Consider the following 19983-nt stretch of genomic DNA (forward strand, 5'->3'; position numbering starts at 1 on the left):
AGATCAGGATGAAGAGCGTGAAAGGAGGGGTACAGAATGCACCTGCATAGTGGGGAGCTAAGAGACAGGTAGCCCCACACAGAGTACTGGAACTGTGGTAATAGGGCCCGGCAGAGGGTGCTGAAGCACAGCCAGGCGAGGCAGGCACCCACATGAGAGAGAGGAGAGCAATGGCAAGGAGACTGATTACATGTAGGAGGGCAGATCAAAGAAGTATTTCCCCTGTTAAATAAAGGGATTACAGGGGTGCCTGGGTGGCTCAGTCAGTTGGGCATCCTACTCTTGGTTTCTGCTCAGGCACTGTCGTGGGATCCACATCGGGCTCTGTGCTCAGAGGGGAGTCTGCTAAGATTCGCTCCCTTTTCCTCTGCCCCTCCCTTCGCTTGTGTTCTCTCTCTCTCTCTCAAATATATAAATCTTTTTAAAAATAAAATAATTACAAATAGGAAAAGGGAGAAATTGAGAATGAACTCTGCTGTGTTGGACTGCAATTAGAGGTATTGGTGTGAGCACAAATTACCTAGCTCTGTCCACTCAGAGGGACTACAAGTGGCAACATCAATAATAACAGGCATGCCTAGCACCTACACCTTAGCTTTAGCTTCTAAATACTATTCTCCAGTAAAAAGGAACAGGTATGACAAATAAAAAGAAAAAGAAATGGCTGATTCCAAGACTGAGGCAAAGAAAGTAGAAGATGAGCCTGGAACACCTTTGTGCCAGAAAAGAAGGACGTGCTCAAAGAATAACAGTGATCTGTCAAAATGTCACAGAAGTGCACTTGAAAGGGATTCCACTGACTAAATCTGGAATAATTTGAGCATCAAAATAAAAGAAAATCACAGTAACAGAATTGAATAAAATAGATAAGCATGAACCTATACTGACAAACTGAAAATAAGATGAAGATTACAAAAGGAAAATAGCATTTTTAGAGCGAAGAAGGCTGGCAGATATCATCTTGAAAATCATGAGTAATGGGACAAACCAAAACCGTACACCACTTGATGGTTGTCAACTTCATGAACATTAAAGAGAAACCAAGGAAACTTTACAGACCAAAGAAGACCAGAGAGATGCCCTAACAACATGCAACACATGATTCTCAAATGGGCAATTATTGGGACAATTAGGGAAACTTAAATGGGCTCTAAGAATTAGATGGTGGTAACATGCCAAAGTTAATTTCCTGATTTGGGTGGTTGTGTTGTAATTATACAGGTATACAGGAGAACATTCTTGTTTGAAGGAATGGAGGGAAAATTCCCTAAATTAATCAGGCGAGATGGGTCATTAGATTGGCAATTCACTCTCAAATGGCTCAAGAAAAAAGTTCTTTATATTGTACTTGCAACTTTTTAAAAAGTTTAATTTGTTTCAGTGTTAAAAAAACAAAAACTCTTAGAAAACTAGGGAAAGGGGCCCATAGGTGGCTCAGTCGGTTAAGCATCTGCCTTTGGCTCAGGTCATGTTGGGCTCTCTGCTCAGAGAGGAGCCTGCTTCTCCCTCTCCCTCTGCACCTCCCTCTGCTTGTGCTCTTTCTCTCTCTCTCTCTCTCTCAAATAAATAAACAAAATCTTTAAAAAAAAGAAAACTAGAGGAAAAAGAGAATTCCCTTAGTCTGCTATGGCAATGTTTCTCAAAGCTGGTCCAAAGACTAAGGCCAGTTCTCAAACTATTATTGGTACATAATGAGATAGATACAGAAATTGAGAGTATTAGCAACCTTTATAACAATGTGACAGAGTGATTTTATATCTTTTCAACTTGTAAAAAGAATTTGGGTTTGTAATTAGGATGTCTTTTTCATTTTTCTAGTAATTCATCTTTATTTTATCAAAGTGTGAGTTTGCCATAGATTGGAATTAAAAAAAACAAAACAAAAACCTGGTCCTTTGCAGGGCACCTGGGTGGCACAGTCAGTTAAGCGGCCAGCTCTTCATTTCAGCTCAGGTCATGATCTCAGGGTCCTGGGATCAAGTCCCACATTAGGCTCCACGCTCAGCGGGGAGTGTACTTGAGGATTCTCTCTCTCCCTCTACCCCTTCCCCACTTGCACACATGCGCACACTATCTCTCAAATAAATAAATCTTAAAAAAAAAACCTGATCCTTTGCTACAGACATTTTTACAAGTGTGTGATAGAGAATATTTGTTAAAAACAAACGCTATTGCAAACATCATACTTAATGGCATAATGTTAAAGCTTTGCCCTGGAAAACAAGACTAAATACTGCTAGCACTTTTATTTAATATGGTACCAGAGGTCCTAGTAAGTGCAGAAAGGCAAGGGGAAAAAAAGGTTTAAGAATTAAAAAGAAAACAAATAATTAAAAAGAAAAGAATTTTTATGCAGATTGAACACACAGAAAAATACCAAAAAATTTTTTTGACAATGCAATTACCTACCTCCAACACCTCCTACTCTGTACCTATCCTTTTATGTTAAGATAAAGGCCAAGGCAAAAACACTATACTATCTTGTTTTCACTTAAATAACACCAAGACCCTGTAATCACTGGCCTTTTATGTGTGCTTTGGGTAGGCCTATGTATGTTTCAGATTTCAACCAGTCATCTAATTAATAAACTATTTAATGGAAAGTAATAGGCTACTCCCTTCCTTTCCTTTGATTTAGGCTACTATCAAGTTCTAGCTCACAAATCTGAACTAGAACTTTAAGTTCTTATATCTCCATTATTTCCTGGGACACCCTGAAGAGTATAGGTATCTAGCAGGTACCCAACAAATTCCCATAGAATTGGTTTCAAAGCAGAAACCACTTTCCACTTGGGAATCATATTCACAGAATATATGAGCCTGAAGATAGAGATACACAAAGATACAGGCAGGGAGGCAGATAATATAAATTAATGAATGAAAAAGCAAACATTTAGAAAACTAAAAGTTTGTTGTAGGGGTGCCTGGGTGGCTCAGTCAGTTAAGCATCTGATTCTTGATTTCAGCTCAGGACATGATCTCAGGGTTGTAAGTTAGAGCCTCATGTCAGACTCCACGCTCAGCAGGGAGTCTGCTTGAGATTCTTTCCCTCTCCCTCTGTCCCTCCCTCTGCTCGCATGTGCGCAGGCTCTCTCTCTCAAATACATAAATAAAATTTTAAAACAAAAAAGTTTGCTGCAATGCCACCAGAAGGTAGTAATGGAAATAATAGTTCAGTGTGACTATTCAGGGTCTTAGCTTCTAAGGACGGTTCTATACTACTTGAGTTCAAGGCTCCTTCACTAAGAAATTCGAGGACTGTTGACCTATATTTGTCATGATTTGAGAAAGTCCAGACCAACTTTCAAAAACATGTAACCCAAAGGACCTAAGAGACCTTTTGCTGGGTAGAATTATTTCCTACCAACCATCTTCTCTCCCAAAAAGGGTTCGCTCCATGAAGGTCCAAAAGAGCCCTGAGATTTCAGTCCGGTTCCTATCATTGGCCTTGGGTATATCACTCAAGCTGAATGACCTTGCATAAGTTCCACCTTCTCTAGGTTTCAAGTACTATGCCAATCAAAGAATCTATGATCACAGGTCTCCTTGATATACAGGATTCTCCCCACTCATCTCTTCCTATCCTAGGCAAGGTTCCCAGTTCCAATCCTGCTCCAACTAGCTGTGTGACTTTGGGAACACACTGTAGCTTCTTGCAGCTTCGTTTTAGCTTCTGTGCAATGGGGACACTTGGACTACATCTGAGGTCTCCTCTAGTTACTGCCCCTACCACACAAACACACACACTAAAATAAAATAAAGTACAAAGGTAAGAAATTTTGAAACTACTGCATCAACTCCTGGTCTGCCCTCAAAGTACTGCTTTACACAGAAATGTATATTCACAGAGTTTTATGAAGTAAACTCCACTGGCTTCCAGCAAAGCAAATGGTATTTTTTGTTTGTTTGTTTCCAGGCTGTTTATGATGGAACATTTGGGAAAAGACACAGGTAGCAGAATCAGTGACTGACACACTCCATTAGCCATGCCCTGATAAAGAAGAGACCAGCCCTTGATCTTTCATGTCCGTCTCTTTGTGAGAGGAACAGGAGCATAAAATTCATGTGTTGCCTTTATAAGTGGCCTGAAAGGGTAAAAAGTAAGACCTAGTCTAACAGAGTAAGACAGATGGTACCAAACACCAAATATCAGCACTTAATAAGGAAGCAGCTCAGACCCATGCACTGTGACGTCTCCTCATCTCCCTATCGCCACCAGTGAAACTGCCCTGAAAAGGAGATTAGCTGACCTGAAACTCAGTCCAGGCCCTCTGGGCCTGGCACGACAGACCCCACCTCATTCCATGCCCCTTTCCCCCTCATCCACCATGCTTTAGACACACTGGCCTCATTGAAACCACCCAGCCCTTCTCTCAGGGCTCTTAGGGGAAGAGAATCACTCTTCCCTTGCTACACCATTCTTCACGTGACTGGCTCCTGAATCTCCTCAGAGAAGCATTTCCTGCCCATGCCATGCAGATGGACTCTCTACACGGCCCATTGTTCTTTTCCATCATGACATCTATTTTTTTGTTAGTCTTTATCACAACTTGTAATTAAGTGTTTATTTTCTGCCTCACCCCCGTAAGACTATAAGCCCGCCTGTGAGGGCAGGACTGTCTTTTCTATTTACTGTTACTTATCCAACATCTAGTACAGTAGATGGCACATAGCAAGTTTCACTCTACATTTGTTGAATGAATCAGTGACCATTAGGAAAGCTTCCCAGAATTCAGTTTGGTCTCGGACCTCCAGGACCACAGTGGCTCACCTTGTACATAGGGCCCCATCTCTGGATGCTCTCTGACCCGCAGAGTGTAGGACTTTTTTTGATCAGATTGCTTCAGCAGATCCCGTACTCGTTCGTTATAGATTTCCAGGAAACTAGAGACACGTAGAACAAGGCACATAATCAGATTTTGGAAAATGGTGACATCTTTTCAAAATTACATTTTAAAAAAAGGCAACATAGTTAGATTTGGGAAAAAGTGGGGAAAACACTAAGCCAAGAATCAGAAAGCCCTAATTCTTGATCTAGCTCTACCTCTGACACCCTAAGACCTTAACCATGTCAGGGTTCCCCCTTGAGTCTCTTTCCATGTGTGCACAATTGTGTTGCCACATCAGCTGTCATCACTTCACAGTTGTAGGTTTACAATGTCAGTCCTGATTCAAATTTAGCCTTCAAGAGGCTATTTCAGCACAGTTTTGGGGTATGCTGTCCCCAGCCTATACCTTTATCAGGCCACCAGACCACAGAATTTACAGGCTTGTTTCTTAAGTGATTTTCAAACATGATCTTTGAGCTCTTACTGTTCTGTGAAGGCATCTCGAGGGCCACTGCTAAGCAATGAGGAAAGCTAAATGAGAGATTCTGGTCCCTACCCCTAATTTAAGTAGGAGAGTTCTCATTTTACCTGCTTTATACACTAGGATTCTTCTGTTTAAGATATGCTCTATCTTATAGGTACCTGCTGGCATTTTATTCCTTTTTAAAATAATAACATAGCTACAATTCTTAATTAAAATCAGCAAAGATTTTGTTAAATAAGAAAACAAACTTCTCACAGAAAGGTCTTCCTCATCAGAACACAGATGTTTGCCTGTGAAGCCACCGGCCATAAAAAAAAGGCTCCAGCTCAGATGAACTCTATGCACACTCCTCTTATAAACTGTTTCTCCTTCTTTCTCAGATTTGAACACAGGAAGCCCAGATGTCTCTCAGGATAGTGGTTCCCAGATTTCATGGATAATAAAACATTTAGTATATATGTACATGTTTACACACACACACATACAGGCCTACAAATTTTTACTTTGCAAACTTAAAAAATGTATAAATACTGTTTACTATCATTTAATTTTTAAAAAGGGCATTTATTCTTTTTGGGGTGATGAAAATGTTCTGGAATTATATAGTAAGGATGATTGGACAACCTTGTAAATATAAAAAAAATATCACTGAACTATATACTTCAAAAGCATGAATTTTATGGTATGTGAATTACATCTCATGTTTTTTAAAAAGGACACTGAACTCCAAAAAATAGAATACAGAAAATTAAGGGTAATTGGGCAATTGGTAACCTTGCACCAACATTTTCGCTACAGACTGGTTGAAACTTCACATCGGAGTAGACAGCACTGTCTCAGAACTAGAGCTTAGAAACTACTGACCCAAAGAACAACCCAGCAGGAGCTGGAAGAGAAATTCCAAACGCTAATATTAAACTGTAAGGAAAGTGAAGAAAAGGAAACCAGACAGGCAAGCTGGTCCACAGGAAACACCTGTTTCTTAAGCCTAGGAACAGGAATTAAGTTTCCTGCAACCCAAAGATCTAAGTATGTTTCTCATCTCCCTATACTGCAAAATATACTCCTGCTGTGGCTCTTCTCCAGTCCTCTGGATGACTCTTGAAACAGAGAGGACAGCTGAACATGCTAGAATTTGAGGTGGAAATGGAAATATTTTAGGCCCCAGAGCCTGAAACGTTCTTACCTTACTTTTATCCTACGAGAGGAAGGCAGTGGGGCACAGTCCTCCTCCCTGATGAAGAGACCCTGCACAAACCAGAGGGTTGGAGTTTCACTGAAGGGAGTGTACAAAGAAGGTCTACTTTGAGAGGATCTAGTCAAAAGAGAGTCTATACCTCACATATCCGTGGCGTCAGCCCAACAGAGGCCTGGAGAACAGAAGAAAGAAAAACATTACTGTTCATTCACAGCAAAACTCTCCCCCAACACCCAGAAACCAAGGTTGGCAAGGGGTGGACACATTGGCTGCCTGCCCTAGTCTCTTCACTTTAGGCAGTTTCCATGGTGGTATATAAAAGACTATTTGCCTGACTCTTGGGAGACACTCATGGGAGGAAAGTACCAGCTGAAAGGCAGATCATCACCATAAGAAGGAAGAGAGGAGAAGCTAACAAACCCAGGTAACTGCTTTCACACAATAAAGGTTACATCCTTCTTGGATAAACCTATTTACCACTCTGGTCCCTCCCAGAACCTTTCTATCCTTATACACACAGGAGAACTAGAATACATGGTGTTTAAAATAAACATTTAGGGAAAAGCAGCTTCTTTTTTCATGTTGGGTCCACTGCTAACTTGTACATAGGTTAAAGGTTGTATACCCTGGTTTAGTGGGCCTTTTCTTCTTTTAACTTCAAATATATAAAATCACACTAAACACGGACATAGTAAGCAATGAGTTGAGCACAAGGTAGCAAGGATAATCTTTCAGGAGGAAAAGTGTCCCAGAGAATGCTCCTGTGTAGCATTATTTGCCACCTGCCACACCAGTTCAACTCACCAAGATACTTCTAAACCTAAAACAAAGAGGTATGATTAAGGACCTCGACCCTTCCAATATTCCATGACAAAGTAAGGCTCTCATAAGTCCTTCACACTTTTTAAACCTCCATCCCAGTACCTGATTCTCCTGCTTCTTTCCAAAGTTCAGATCTAACACACATAGCCCCATTTCTGCACAGCCCTAAGCAACACTTCACATTCAGTCTGGGGCTTGTCCACACCAAAGGTCTTAAAAAGCTTCAAGTGATGAACTTGGAAATGATATGAGAAATTCAGGACTGACAAGGTCAGCTTTGTCAAAGGGAGTTATGTAATTCTAAGGTTCTTCAGGGTTTAATAAATAGGGGTTAATTAATCAAAGTTCACCTTTCAATTAAAGGGCTGAGAAACCCATTCTTAATACAGAAGAGAGCCCATTAAATCTTATTAAAGTTGACTACTAAATTCGCATTCTTTCTCTCAGTAACAAGGACAGTGTGAGATTCAGGCTTGCTGCAGCAATAGAAAGAGATCATACTCCAATACCAATACTCACTGGGGTCCCCAGCATGGTGTATGTCTTCCCAGAGCCTGTCTGCCCATAGGCAAAAAGGCATATGTTGTAGCCTTTAGCAGCACCAGACAATACTTCAGTCCCCAAATCCTGGAAAACCTGTCACAATGAAAGTAGAATACATGTCACTGTAGTCCTTCCCATACCAGATTGAGGGACCATATCATTTTAAAATTTATAATGTCTAGCATTGTGCCCAGCATACAGTAAGCACTTTAAAATATATTTGAATGAATAAATTTCCCCTAGCAATTTTTTTCTGAAACTGAATTGATTCTTGAGAAATTATAGGGAATTTATAGTCACGTGTGTTTGAAACACTTTATAATATTTTTAGATTAAAAATAACCCAAGGTGGGATGCCTGGGTGGTCAGTCGGTTGAGTAGCTGCCTTCAGCTCAGGTAATGATCCTAGGGTCCTGGGATCGAGTCACCCATTGGGCTCCTTGCTACGCGGGGAGCCTGCTTCTCCCTCTGCCTGCAGCTCCCCCTGCTTGTGCGCATGCTCTCTCTCTCTCTCTCCTGACAAATAAATAAATAAAATACTAAAAACCCAAGGCTCAGTCGGAAGAGCATAGGACTCTAGATCTCGGGGTCATGAGTTCAAGCTCCACATTGGGTGTAGAAATTACTTAAAGAGGGGCGCCTGGGTGGCTCAGTTGGTTAAGCGACTGCCTTCGGCTCAGGTCATGATCCTGGAGTCCCGGGATCGAGTCCCGGGATCGAGTCCCGCATTGGGCTCCCTGCTCAGCAGGGAGTCTGCTTCTCCCTCTGACCCTCCCCCTCTCATGTACTCGCTCTCTCTCATTCTCTCTCAAATAAATAAATAAAATCTTTAAAAAAAAAAATTACTTAAAGAAAACTTTAAAAAATTTAAACTATAATAACCCAGAATAGTGATGTATGGAATTGATGAATCACTATATTTTACACCAGAAACTAATATAACACTGTATGTCAACAAACTGGAATTAAAAACTTAAAAAAAAAATAATCCAGAGTTGTACTTACACTTTTTTTTAAATTTTATTTTATTGAAATTCAATTAACATACAGTGTATTACTAGTTTCAGACGTAGAGTTCAATGATTCATCAGTTGCATATTAACACCCAGTGCTCATTACACCACGTGCCCTCCTTAATGCCTATTACCCATTACCCCATTCCCCCACCCACCTCCCTTCCAGCAACACTCAGTTTGTTTCCTATAGTTAAGAGTCTCTTATGGGGGCAGTTAACTATCAGTTAAGCATCTGCCTTCAGCTCAGGTCATGACCCCAGGGTCCTGGAATCGAGCCCAGCGTCAGGCTCTCTGCTCAGTGGGGAGTCTGCTTCTCCCTCTCCCTCTGCCTGCCACTCCTCTGGCTTGTGCTCTCTCTCTCTGTCAAATAAATAAATAAAATCTTAAAAAAAAAAAAAAGTATTTTATGGTTTGTCTCCAAAGGTTGACGTAAGGTTAATACCATTTATGGATCTATTGACCCATCCTCTCTCCACACTTGTAACTGTATAGAAAAGTAGGGCTGGAGCTTGTTATTTAAAGAGAGAGTATTCATGTAAAATATATAACTTAATGGGGCCTGGAGTTGGGGAAAGTGCTTAAAATGATTTCTCTTCCTCTAAACAGCTATCTATAGTTTAATCATTAAGAACACATGTTTTGGAACTTTCTAGGTTCAAAGCTTGGCTCCTTGGGCAAGTGACCTTACCTCTGTTTCCTCACCTATGAAATGGATTTTAAAAAAGCACCTAAACCTCATTGGGTTTTTGAGAGGATTAACTGTTCTAATATATGTAAAGCCTTTAGAACAATGTTTGGGGGCGCCTGGGTGGCTCAGTCGTTAAGCGTCTGCCTTCGGCTCAGGTCATGATCCCAGGGTCCTGGGATCGAGTCCCACATCAGGCTCCCTGCTCGGCGGGAAGCCTGCTTCTCCCTCCCCCACTCCCCCTGCTTGTGTTCCTGCTCTGTCTCTCTCTCTGTCAAATAAATAAATAAAATCTTTAAAAAAAAAAAAAAAAAGAACAATGTTTGGAACAAAGTGAGCACTAATTAAATAAAAGTTTTTCTTGTTATTACACCTTATTTTTTCCATTTTTCTGTATAAGGACTACTCAGTCATCTTTCTTTCTGATACCCTCATCAATTTTAAAAAGAGCTATGTACTTATTTTGGAAAATAGATACCTGAACACAGATACCATAGTTAATACTTCCCAACTTCACACAGATAGACTTTTGAAAAACTTCTACTTTCTATCCTACTAAAAATTTATTTCAAAAAAAACCCTTCACACAGCATAATACCCTATTCTGCTGAGTGAAGTAAGTCAAAGAAAGACCTGTATCATATGACCTCACTGATATGAGGAATTCTTAATCTCAGGAAACAAACTGAGGGTTGCTGGAGTGGTGGGGGGTGGGAGGGATGGGGTGGCTGGGTGATAGACACTGGGGAGGGTATGTGCTATGGTGAGTGCTGTGGATTGTGTAAGACTGTTGAATCACAGACCTGTACCTCTGAAACAAATAATACATTATATGTTAAAAAAAAAAAAAAAAAAGAAGAAGAAGAAGAAGAAGAAGATAGCAGGAGGGGAAGAATGAAGGGGGGAAAACTGGAGGGGGAGACGAACCATGAGAGACTATGGACTCTGAAAAACAAACTGAGGGTTCTAGAGGGGAGGGGGGTAGGAGGATTGGTTAGTCTGGTGATGGGTATTAAAGAGGGCAGGTTCTGCATGGAGCACTGGGTGTTATATGCAAACAATGAATCAAATGAACCCTACATCAAAAACTAATGATGTAATGTATGGTGATTAACATAACATAATAAATTTTTTAAAAAAAGAAAAATACAACATGAATTCATAATGCTATTTCTGATTGATTTTTAAGATTGTAGGATTTTTAATTAACTTCCTTGATTTTATATTGTATCATTTTTATGCTGAAAATTATGGTACCTAATGATGGCAATATAGTCATTTAATACAAATATCAATACTAATCATATGACTACTGAATGCAGTTTATCATTTATTTCCATTTTTATTATCCATAGAATACTTGGGATGTATAGTCAAAATGCCGTGTTTTAAAGCCACTTCAAGTAATTGGTTTTTTTTATGTGGTTATGCCACATACTTTATATGCAGTTAGGCTCCTTCATTTAGATGTACTTTCAGATTTTAAGGGATTATTTGTTTTTCTTTTGTGACTAAACTTTAAAAAATTATGTAAGACATTTACAGTCCAAAATAAAAAGCATTTAATAAATTTAAAAAAAATCCTTCACAAACCATTAAAGTAATAAATCATTAAAACTCTTCACATCTTGAAGGTTTTTGCTGGAGCCTAGGGATTATTATTTCCCACCTATAAATATGAAAATCATGTCATTTACAGGAAGTTCCTATCCAACAAAATATATTAAGTTCTTGGCCCTTAATACTTTTCCACAGAAAGTCTTCATATATATATATATATTTTTTTTTCTGGCTTCTGTTTTCTATTGAGGTATATTTGACATAACACTATATTAGTTTCATGTATACAACATAATGATTCAATCTGATATTTACATATATTCCAAAATGATTACCTCAAATCATTAATATACATCAGCATACATAGCAACCAATTTTTTTTACCATGATAAGAACTTTCAAGATCCACTCTCCTAGCTGCTTTCAAATATGCAATACAGTATTATTAACTACAGTCACCATGCTGTCAATTACATCATCATTACTTATTCATTTTGTAACTGGAAATGTGTAGATTTGACCCACACGTTTCTATTATAAAATGAAGTTGCTATTATAAAGTAAGATTTCACACAGAAAAGAAATTCTTATTAGTTTTTAATTATCTAAAGGAATATTTATGAGAAAATGGCTTTAAATTCTACTATGTATTTTGTTTAATATTAAATATTACTTCTCTTGATCTATAAATCCATTGTTAAAATAAAAGGATTCAACTAGAAAACTTTTTCCCTTTTAGTAAAACTGCTATTTAATGCAGTAATAGATATCATCTTTACTGACAGGAACAACATTTGAGTATCAACTGTGAGAATTATTTTTATTATATAAATAATGTATTAAAAATAGGAAAAAAGGGGCGCCTGGGTGGCTCAGTCATTAAGCGTCTGCCTTCGGCTCAGGTCATGATCCCAGGGTCCTGGGATCGAGCCCCGCATCGGGCTCCCTGCTCAACGGGAGGCCTGCTTCTCCCTCTCCCACTCCCCCTGCTTGTGTTCCCTCTCTCGCTGTGTCTCTCTCTGTCAAATAAATAAAAATTAAAAAAAAAAAATAGGAAAAAAAAACAGAAAGTGCTGATAAACAAAAACAATCCCACTATCTAGAGAAAACCACTGTTAACATTTTGGCATATAGCTTACTCTTTCAGACTTTTGTTCTATTCCTAGATAATACTGAATGTCCCATCTAGGTCTTAAATTCTGACATACAGTAATTAAGAATACTTGAATATGATTTCTTTAGAATACTAAACTAAACCTAGTTTTTCATTTTTTTAACTTGTTACAATTCTTAATTTTTTTTATTTTAAAATTTCTCTTTAATTTTCCAAGTGGAAAGGCATGCTACAGCCCCACCCAACAGGTATCCAAGTCTATCTAAGCCACAGCCCAGGCTCTGCTGTCCACCTGGCAGGCGCTACCCAAAGTGCAAGCAAGGTGTCTAGGAAGGGGGGAAAAAAGCCTCATCTGTGTCATGTTTGCCAAAACAATCCCACAAAGTGTCAGGAAACATTGTCCTCTCTTCATAAATGTCAGGTAAATTCTGGGCTAGTTCTTCAATCCCACTGCAGGTCATTCATCTTTGGGTCTCTACCCAACATAAATGTTTACAGATGGTCCATTTCCATTTTAAGCCTGGCCAGAAGTTAATCATCATTTGGATCCTAGTCCAAGTAAGGACCAGATACCATCCCTGGTCTTTTGTAGCAGATTTATCCAAAGGAAACAGGCAACAGCCTGTATTTGACAGATGAAACTAGATTTCCTACTTGGCTTCTCCATATTATAAGGTGAAATATAGAGAGATTTATTTCCCATATTCATTCATACTGTAAATGTACACATACACTAACTACCATGGAAATTTTAAACAGTCCCCAAGGAACAGGAAGAGAAAGAAACAACAGAAGGTTTAAAATGCAAGTAAACACAAACAAGGCCAAATGAAACCTATGCCACACCCAATGAGAGAAAGAAGAATCAATATTCTGAAAGAAACTAGTCTTGACACAAGCAGGTCTCAGAAATAGATTTCTCTTCACCTTGGGAAGCAAATATTTATTAAATTCCTAAAAGGGCCCTACCACTGCAGGGGACACTGAGAGAGATTTGAAAGACATTTAAAACATTGTCTTGGTTCAAAATGAGCTTACAATATGGTTGAAGAGACAGACCACGCAGTTAGTAAAAAGTTCAATACTAGTACATAGTAAAATATGAATGAAGGGTGGATATAAATATATTTGAGAAGGGAAAATGATTATGGGCTGGGGAGTTAGAGAAATCTTCATAGCAGACATGGCACTTGATCTGTGTCTTAGGCATGTTTTCAGAGAAGTCCCTTCTTTAAATTACATCCCCAGATAAAGGCCGCCCCTCTTAATCGAGAGTGACCCCAGGACCCCACCACAAAATCTAAAATGTATCCTTGTCATTTTAATTCTTCAGAAAGTCAGAGTTCTGGCTGAAACAGTAAGACAACTACTTTACTCTGAAAAACCTTTGGACCTCCATTTGCCATCTCCAAATATCTGGCTGTCAACCTTGGAAAGTTCATGCTTAGGACCCAATATCTCCCACCACAGGAACAACAAACATCCAGGGAAGTAATCCCAGAAATGACCAAATAAATCTCTCCCCATTCCTTCATTCAAGTTACTTTATTTGAACAAGGAGGTATGGGTACAAAAGGATAGACATCAGCAGCTACATATTCTTAGCCTCAATGGAAGGGTCCCACTGGTAGTGGCAGTGGCCCATTCACATTATGCAACCCTTTAGTGGTATGAAACTATCACTTCCTAAAACGAATACTACGCAGGCACGTGGGTGGCTCAGTTGGTTAAGCGACTGCCTTTGGCTCAGGTCATGATCCTGGAGTCCCGGGATCGAGTCCCGCATCAGGCTCCCTGCTCAGCAGGGAGTCTGCTTCTCCCTCTGACCCTCCCCGCTCTCATGTGCTCTCTCTCTCTCTCTCATTCTCTCTAATAAATAAATAAAATCTTTAAAAAAAAATAAAACGAATAACTACTCTGTGGTGAGATAAAAAAGCATCTTTCTGGAGTTTCTGCTTGGGTTTTGTAAACTAGCCCTCTTCTCACAATGCCCTGTAAGATAACTGATCTATGAGATCCCTCCTGAAGAGGGAAGAGTAGGAGACAGAAGGGCTGCAATTTTCTCAACCATGACACAGGACTAAAGAATCTCCCAGAGTGGTCCCACTTAAAATTTCTCAGACCCTATAGCTACTGTCATCATTAGAGAACTAGGGGGCATTTGGAAAAGACCAAAGCATTCAGCCTTTATCTAACTGCACTCATTATATTGCTTTAGTCAGCAGAAAGAAGGAAAAATAAAGGCTGAAATATACATGCATTTCTATCTCACTTTCTTCTGTCTCCTCCAAAACTGTACTTATTATCTATAATGTAGACACTGTAATTTAATATCGCAATATATTATCAGCACTTCCAAATCAGTATCAGTCAACATCCCAAAAGAAAACTGGAAGAACTACCCAAATGCTACTGCTGTGCACAATATATTTTCATTGTAGTTTTCCATCTTTCTACAAATATTTAAGTTCTATATGGTTGCTACTCAGTATATAAGCTCTTGTGTACTGCTTTTCATTTCTATATTTTCTGAAACACTTAAGCTTATTTTAAACATTTCTGTTATTCATGTTCACAATTATAATTTTATAGATTCATAATTCACACAACTATCCTAAAGAGTTAACAATTGACTGTTTTCTTATTCTTGTTCCAACATGAATGAAACCCAAAACTCCCATCAAGAAATATTAGTAGTGGGGCACCTGGCTATCTCAGTCGGTAGAGCATGCAGCTCTTGATCTCAGGGTTGTGAGTTTGAGCCCCACACTGAATGTAGCGATTACTTAAAAATAAAATCTTTTTTTTTTTTAAAGATTTTATTTATTTATTTGACAGAGAGAGACACAGAGAGAGAGAGGGAACACAAGCAGGGGGAGTGGGAGAGGGAGAAGCAGGCTTCCCGCCGAGCAGGGAGCCTGATGTGGGGCTCGATCCCAGAACCCTGGAACCATGACCTGAGCCGAAGGCAGACGCTTAACGACTGAGCCACCCAGGCGCCCCCCAAAAATAAAATCTTTTAAAAAAAGAATATTAGTAGCAACTAGTGCTACCGGTTTATAACTGCGATTCAAGATCAATTGTTACCGGTTGTAAGAGAACACAGAAAAAAAACGCAGATTTCACAATTTTTAAGCCCTCAATTTCTAAAATTCTTTGAATTCAACTCACCTTAGTCAAGTACCCCCTACCCTGAAATAAATTTGCTTATTTGGGTGGGTTACTTTCTTATTTGAATAGAGTTGACACACAATATTACATTACTTTCAAGTGTAAAACAATTAGACAAGCTTATACATTAAGCTATGCTCACAAGTGTAGCTACCATCTGTCATCATATAATGGTATTACAATATCATTGACTATATTACTTATGCTGTGCTTTTTACTCCTGTGATTTATTCATTCCATAACTGGAAGCCTGTATCTCCTACCTCTTCACCTATTTTAGCCATCCCCCCAGCTCTTTCCCCTATGGCAACCATCATTTAGTTCTCTATATTTATAGGTATAATTATGCTTTTTGTTTTTCATTTGTTTTTTTAGGTTCCACCTATGAGTGAAATTATATGGTATTTGTCCTTCTCAGTCAAAATATTTCACTTAGCAGAATACCTTCTAGGTCCATCCATGTTATTGCAAGTGGCACAATCTCATCTTTTTTAATGGCTGCATAATATTCCACTGGATACACACACACACACACACACATCCCTACGTTTATTGCAGCATTATTTACAATAGCTAAATTATGGAGGAAAGCCCAAGTGTCCATCAATAGATGAATGCTAACTATACTGGAATTAAAATAAAAAAACTAAAAAAAAAAAAACTCATACAGATGCATATATCTTTTTGAATTAGTGTTTTTGCTTTCTTTGGGTAAATACCCAGTAGTGGAATTACTGGATCATATGGTAGTTCTATTTTTAATTTTTTGAGGAACCTCCATACTGTTTTCCACAGTGGCTGTACCAATTTACATTCCAAGAGTACACAACGGTTCTTTTTTCTCCACATCCTTGTCAACATTTGTTTCTTGTGTTTTTTATTTTAGCTATCCTGACAGGTGTGAAGTAATATCTCATTGTGGTTTTGATTTGCATTTCCCCGATGATTAGTGATGTTCAGCACCTTTTCATGTGTCTCTTGGCCATCTGTATGTCTTTGAGAAAATGTCTAGTCAGGTCTTCTGCCCATTTTTTAATTGGGTTATTTGGCTTTTTGGTGTTGAGTTGTTTAAGTTCTTTATATATTTTGGATATTAACCCCTTATTGGATTTATCACTTGTGAATATCTTCAACCTTCTATTCAGTAGGTTGCCTTTTCATTTTGTTGATAGTTTCCTTTGCCATGCAGAAGCTTTTTATTTTGATGTAATCCCAATAGTTTATTTTTTGCTTTTGTTTCCCTTGCCTGAGGAGACATACCTAGAAAAATGTTGCTACAGCTTATGTCATATAAATTACTGTCTGTGTTCTCTTCTAGGATTTATATGGTTTCAGGTCTCACACTTAGGTCTTTAATCCATTTTGAATTTATTTTTGTATATGGTATTAGAAAGCGGTCCAGTTTTCCATTCTTTCACATGTAGCTGTCCAGTTTTCCCAACACCATTTATTGAAGAGAATGCCTTTTCCTCATTGCTTGCCTCCTTCATCATAGATTAATAGGCCATGTAAGTGTGGGTTTATTTCTGGGCTCTCTATTCTGTTCCACTGATCTATGTGTCAATTTTTGTGCCAGTACCACACTATTTTGATTACTACAGCTTTGCAATGTATCTTGAAATAGGGCATTATGATACCTCTCTTCCAGCTTTGTTTTTCTTTCTCAAGATTGTTTTGGCTATTTGGGGTCTTTTGTGGGTTACATACAAATTTTAATACTGTTTGTTATAGTTTTGTGGAAAATGCTATTGGTATTTTGATAGGGATTGCATTGAATCTATAGATTGCTTTTGGTAGTATGGACATTTTAACAATATTAATTCTTCCATTCATGAGCATGGAATATCTTTACATTTGTGTCATCTTCAATTTCTTTCATCAGTGTTTTATAGTTAGTTATATCAGTTATATAGTTATAGTTATATCAGAGTACAGATCTTTCACCTCCTTGGTTAAGTTTATTCCTAGATATTTTATTATTTTTGGTATAATTGTAAATGGAATTGTTTCCTTTCTCTTTCTGCTACTTTGTTATTAGTGTATAGAAACAGTACCAGCTTCTGGGTATAAATTTTGTATCCTGCAACTCTACTGAATTCATTTATCAGTTCTAGTAGTTTTTTGGTGGAGTCTTTAGGATTTTCTATGTAGAGTATCATGTCGTCTGCGTATAGTGACAGTTTAACTTCTTTACCAATATGGATGCCTCTTACTTCTTTTCTTGTCTGAATGCTGCAGTTAGGACTTCTAGTACTGTGTTGAATAAAAGTGGTAAGAGTAGATATCCTTGTCTTGTTCCTGATCTTAGAGGAAATGCTTTCAGCTTTTCACCATTGAGTATGATGCTGGTTGTCAGCTTTTCATATGTGGTCTTTATTATGTTGAAGTATGTTCCCTCTAAACCCACTCTGTTGAGAGCTTTTATCATGAATGGATACTGAATTTTATCAAATGCTTTTTTTTTGCATCTACCGAGATGGTCATACGAGTTTTATTTTTCATTTTGTTGATGTAATATGTCAAGCTGATTTGCAAAATACTGAACTATTCTTGCATCCCTGAAATAAATCCCACTTGATCATGGTGAATGATTCTAATATTTTTTGAGGATTTTTGCATCAGTGTTGTTCAGGGATACTGGCCTGGAGAGAGAGAGAGTGTAGTGTTTTTATCTGGTTTGGTATTAGGGTAATGCTGACCTCATAGAATATATTTAGAAGTTTTCCTTTCTCTTCTATTTTTTTGAAACAGTTTGAGAAGAATAGGTATTAACTCCCTTAAATGTTTGATAGAATTCACCTGTGAAGCCATCTGGTCATGGACTTTTGTTTTTTAGTAGTTTTTTGATTACTGATTCACTTTCATTGCTAGTAATCTGTCCAAATTTTCTATTTCTTCCTGATTCAACTTTGGAAGATTCTGTGTTTCTAGGAATTTATCCATTTCTTCTAGGTTGTCCAATTTGTTGGCATAGAAGATTTCATACTATTCTCTCATAATCCTTTGTATTTCTGTGGTGTCAGTTCTCTCTGATTTTATTTGGGTCCTTTTTTTTTAAATGAATTTGGCTAAGGGTTTTATCAATTTTGTTTATCTTTTTCATTTATTTCTGTTCTGATATTTAGTACTTCCTTCCTTCTACTCAACTTGGGTCTTGTTTGTTCTTTTTCTAGATCCTTTAGGTTTTAAGGTGAGATTATTTGACCTTTTTTTTGTTTCTTAAGGTAGGCCTGTATCACCACAGATTTTCCTCTTAGAACTGCTTTTGTTGCAATGGTTGGGTTATTTTTAATTAACTCCATCCACACTCAAGTTCTCTCCTCCCACTCTCATCTTTGAGCTGTACAGTGTCAGATCAGAATCAGTGAGAACTCATGGCTTTCAAGAGAAAAAGATACAGAAATAGATATGATGTAACTCTGTGTGTGTGTGTGTGTGTGTGTACACAAATGTATCATCCCTAGCTTTGTCTAACTCTGCTGAGAGGACCTGGAAGCAGTGATACCCCCACAGCAATGACCACAGCTACCACCCAGATCTCAGCTTCTAAATATCATTTTCTACTAATAGGAACAATTTGAGCATCATAATAAACAATGATAATAACAGACTGTAATTCACTGAATAAAATGGGAAACCATGAATTAATACACATATAAATAATTTGAAAATTTGACAAGAAATGGGATATTTACATAGTAAGTACCCCTCAACAAAATATTAATTACAAAGAGGGGGAAAAGAGTAACTTCACAGAGGAGAAGCCTGGCAGATGCCACCTTAATCAAGTAATCAAAGTGAACTCTGTGATATTCCTACCAAAATGTATAATCTGAATCTAACCATGAAGAGACACTGGACAACCAAATTAAGGAACATTCTACAAAATAACTGGCCTGTAATCTTCCAAAGTGTCAAGATCATAAATATAAGGAAAAACTGAGGAACTGTTCCAGACTGAATTAAACTAAACATAAGACAACTAAATGCAATAAGCGATTCTCAAACACATCTTTTTGGTATAAAGGGCATTACTAAGACAATCAACAAAACATGAATGGGGTCTAAAGATGAGATGGTAGTAATGTAACACTTTAATTTCTCAATTCTGAAGGTTGTATTGTGGTTATATTAGAGAATGTCATTTTCTATAAGAAAATACACACGCAATTACTTGGGGTAATTGGACATCAGGATGACAACTTTCAGATGGCTCAGGAATAAGTTTTAAATGTACTTCTATCTTATCTGTTTTTCCTCGTTTCAAAAAAAATTTAAGTTTATAAAAAGATGTAAAATATGACATCATATACATAAACACGGAGGGATAGAAGAGTAAAGATGTAGAACTTTTAAGAATGTGTTAGAAATTATACAACCATCAACTTAATATAGAGTGCTATATATTTAATATGTTATATATGAACCTCATGGTAATCATAAACCAAAAACCTATAATAGATACACAAAAAATAAAGAGAAAGGAATCCAAGCATTATGCTGAATGAAGTCATCAATAACAAGGGAAGAGTAAGAGAAGGAGCAAAGGTAGACTACAAAA

The 19983-nt window shown here is 37.9% G+C and overlaps 1 protein-coding gene across 10 annotated transcripts in view; it reads right to left on the minus strand.

Annotated features, from left to right (window-relative positions):
* Positions 1-19983, minus strand: part of STARD9 (StAR related lipid transfer domain containing 9) — a 128042-nt gene that overhangs the window by 62681 nt on the left and 45378 nt on the right. For all 10 annotated transcript variants that reach the window (XR_010405034.1, XR_010405033.1, XR_010405035.1 and 7 more), the window contains 4 exons: positions 7853-7969; positions 6651-6683; positions 6500-6561; positions 4772-4884 (listed from right to left, as the gene is read on the minus strand). Coding sequence is in view for 7 of the 10 variants with exons in the window: in XM_064570577.1 (XP_064426647.1) it covers positions 4772-4884; positions 6500-6561; positions 6651-6683; positions 7853-7969 (325 nt within the window). In the remaining 3 variants the exon portion in view is untranslated. The remainder of the gene's footprint in view (positions 1-4771; positions 4885-6499; positions 6562-6650; positions 6684-7852; positions 7970-19983) is intronic.

This window comes from Mirounga angustirostris, unplaced genomic scaffold, assembly GCF_029215605.1.
Source record: "Mirounga angustirostris isolate CCGP_5_RB_7025 unplaced genomic scaffold, mMirAng1.0.hap1 SCAF_9, whole genome shotgun sequence".
Lineage (NCBI taxonomy): Eukaryota > Metazoa > Chordata > Mammalia > Carnivora > Phocidae > Mirounga > Mirounga angustirostris.